Below are 3,436 nucleotides of genomic sequence, written 5' to 3'. Positions count from 1 at the left end.
GGTCAAAGTGATTAGAATAAATGACTGATGAATGCTCAGTCATAAATGAAACATCTATATAATCCCCCTCCAAGGCTCAGGGAACATCATGGAAGAAGGGGTGGAAAGATGTAAAATCCAGAAGAAGCCAGGCATGATGCACTTGCCTTTAATGCCAGCACTTGGGAGGCAGAGGCAGGAGGATCTCTGTCAGTTCAATGCCAGCCTGGTCTTCATAATGAGTTCCAGGTCAGTTGGGGCTACAGGGAGACCCTGTCTCAAAAAGACTCCGCAAAATCCGGAAGAAAGGATGGTGTGGAATGCTGACATCTGGGTATGATACAGCCACAGCTCTCCTGAAATCACTCATTTGTACTTATCAGCACAAGATTTGTATAAGATTGTGCCCATTAAAATCTTTTCATGGAGGGAAGAGAAGCTCATGAGGTCCTGAGGATTTATATGTAGTTAACGGTTAGTGAGGGAGGGAGAGACATTTTCTTCCATGTTATAACCATTGTTGTTACTATGTTCCTCTAAACAACACTCTCCCATTCTCCTATAAGCAACCCTAATGAAATTCACTGTGTCGTGTAAATAAAAGAAGTAGAAAAGGACTAGTTGGGAAGAAGAAGGGAATGAGAGCAGTGTGAGGGAGGGGCAAGGGTCACAGGGGTGAGTATGATCAAAATACATTGTACACATGTGTGGAAATGCCATGATAAAACCCACCATGTATAATTAACATATATTAATGGAAATGAAAGATAAGAAGCCCTATTCATGATGTATACAAAGATTACTGGTGACTAAATGGACACATAAGTAAAAATCAGTTGTTACTATGGTTTAAGAAGCCCTACACAGCAAGCCCTTCTGTTTAAGCTCTAATTTCTGTCAAAATACTTTCCCCCTTAATCCCTCTTCTCCAGTCAAGCCAAACTCCGTGTGCTTGGACACAGTCTTGCCTCGGGAGCTGATAAAAGCCCCGTTTTTCTTTGCTTGGAATGCTCTTCCTTTGGCTGTCTGTGTGGCTCAGGCTCTGATCTCCTTCAAGTGTTTGCTTTAATGGAACCCCAGCTAACCCTCCATGATCGCCTACTTAACATCCAGCTCTTTCTTCCACATATCTGTCTCTTTCTGCATACTATGTGCTCTGTCACTCTATATGTTTTGTTTACTTTTTATTGTTTGCTTATCCCCAGCTAGACTATAACTCCATAGGGATAGTGGATTTTGGTCATAGATATTTTTACTACCAAGTAAAGTACCTACGATACAGTAGATCCTAGAGTAATATTTATTAACTAAAGTGATGACTAATATTTTATGTAATGTTGAAACATATGTTACATACATAAGCATGAAGCTTTTAGTCTGACCCTCTTCTGGTAGACTATCAGTCATCCAGAGACCCGGGGACTAGAAGATTGTTCCATCATTAAATATCCATTAGGCATTTAAATGTGATTCCTTATTCACTTTTTAAAATATTGAACTGTTTTAAGAAAAAGCTTTAAATATATCACATCCAGAGACCCGGGGACTAGAAGATTGTTCCATCATTAAATATCCATTAGGCATTTAAATGTGATTCCTTATTCACTTTTTAAAATATTGAACTGTTTTAAGAAAAACTTTAAATATATCAGTGGTGATTCACATACAGTTTGCTAATTTCTTCCTCCCACTCCCAATCTCCAAAGAATTAAAACCAAAATGGTATGAAATAGCATACTAAAATAAAATACCCTCATATATTATCACTGGAGTCACCAACATTGAAAACATGCCTGTTACATCTGGACCGTAGAGTCAGCTAACGATGGTTTGTCTTGCCAGGTTAGTTATGGACTTAAACAACGAGGACGCCTCTGAGAGACAATCTTCTCCAGTGACCATATTGAGAAGTAGAAAGCCAAGTCTTTCTTAATTGTACGTTTCTGTCTGGACAGTTGTTTTCTTGGTCTCAGACAGATCACTTTATATTAATTATATTTTCAGGACCTTCCTTAATGCTTTTTTCATCTCCTTGTTTCTTAAGCTATAAATCAAAGGATTTAAGAAGGGAGTCACGACAGAATAAAACAAAGTCATGGTCTTTTGCATCGTGGCTGGTTTACCAGCTGTTGGACTCACATACATTACCAAGAGAGCGCCAAAGAATAAACACACCACTGTCAGGTGTGATCCACAGGTAGAAAAGGCCTTCCTCCATCCAGCTGCAGATGGGACTTTCAACACAGTGATCAGTAAAAGGGTATAGGAGCCCAGGATATACAGAAGAGTGGAGATGATGATGAGGGAACTCAGGATACAGAAGACCAGCTCAGCGATAGGAGCTGGGGCGCAGGACAGAGCCATCAGTGGATCTATATCACACACAAAGTGGTCGATGATGTTGGGCCCACAGAAAGGCAACTGAGAGAGTTGCACAGTGGAGACACTGTAACTAAGGAACCCTAATGTCCAGCAGAGAGCTATCAAGATATAGCAGAGTTTTGAGGTCATGATGGTTGGGTAATGCAGCGGGCAGCAAATAGCAAGGTACCGATCATATGCCATGATGCAGAGGAAATAGGATTCTGTTGTACCCAGGGAAGTAAAAAAATAGAACTGGAGGAAACAGCCAACAAAAGAGATGGTTTTTGTCTCTGAGAGGAAATTAAGTAGCATTTTTGGTACAGTGGAAGTGATGTACCAGATTTCAAGGAAAGCAAAGTTTCCTAGGAGAATATACATTGGGGTATGGAGCCGTTTATCCAACCTCACAGCACAGACAATGGTCCCATTTCCCACCGTGGTAAATATATAGACTCCAAGGAACAATGAGAAGAGGAAATGTTGCATCTCCTGACTACCAGGGAAGCCAAGAAGGATGAACTCCATCACAGTGCTTGTTGCTGAATTGTTCATGAATCTCAGAGCTGCGGGGAGGACAGAAAACACCATTACATAAGTGGACAAACTTGGAGGAAACTTATTCTCCAGTAACATCGGGTCAAATTTGTGCTGCCCATGCACTATTGGGTGTGGGGCCAGCCACCACACAATGGTTGACCTACCAGGGCCCACTTCCTTAAAGAAAACCGACTCTGCCTCTCCCAGCTGTCAGTTACCAATAGCTCCTCAACTAGGCTGGGACTTCACGACCACCGCCTCTCACCACCACACTAAAGGAACGCTCGTTTTTCTTGGAAGACTTTTAGACATTTTAAAAAGTTTGATCAAATCCATGCCCACTCCCTCCCATCCAACATTCCCCCCTCTGAAGAGGTAACCCTAAAATCTGAAATAAAGGTGTTTACATTTCCTGGGCTGTGCATAGAAGGGTAATGGGAGCATTGTAGAGAGTTATGAAACAAAATAGTTTTCTAAGTGCTAAATGATGTGATTTGTCAGACTTTGGATTATAAAGGCATTCTTTATGAATCACTACAAAAGGAAGTTTAAGGAA

The 3,436-nt window shown here is 41.1% G+C and overlaps 1 protein-coding gene across 1 annotated transcript; it reads right to left on the bottom strand.

Moving 5' to 3' along the window:
* Positions 1-1,971: 1,971 nt before the first annotated feature.
* On the bottom strand, positions 1,972-2,931 carry LOC103735550 (olfactory receptor 11H7-like). Its single transcript, XM_008834850.2, has one exon. It carries the CDS (start codon positions 2,929-2,931, stop codon positions 1,972-1,974), a length of 960 nt encoding a protein of 319 aa, XP_008833072.2.
* Positions 2,932-3,436: the final 505 nt, after the last annotated feature.

This window comes from Nannospalax galili, unplaced genomic scaffold (assembly GCF_000622305.1).
Source record: "Nannospalax galili isolate Female #2095 unplaced genomic scaffold, S.galili_v1.0 scaffold25497, whole genome shotgun sequence".
Lineage (NCBI taxonomy): Eukaryota > Metazoa > Chordata > Mammalia > Rodentia > Spalacidae > Nannospalax > Nannospalax galili.
The sequence above is the reverse complement of the archived record's forward strand: the minus strand, read 5'-3'. Positions and strand labels throughout refer to the sequence as shown.

Bases quoted from the DNA above. Each gene is read 5' to 3' on its own strand.
- LOC103735550 (XM_008834850.2), bottom strand. From the start codon at position 2,931: ATGGTGTTTTCTGTCCTCCCCGCAGCTCTGAGATTCATGAACAATTCA.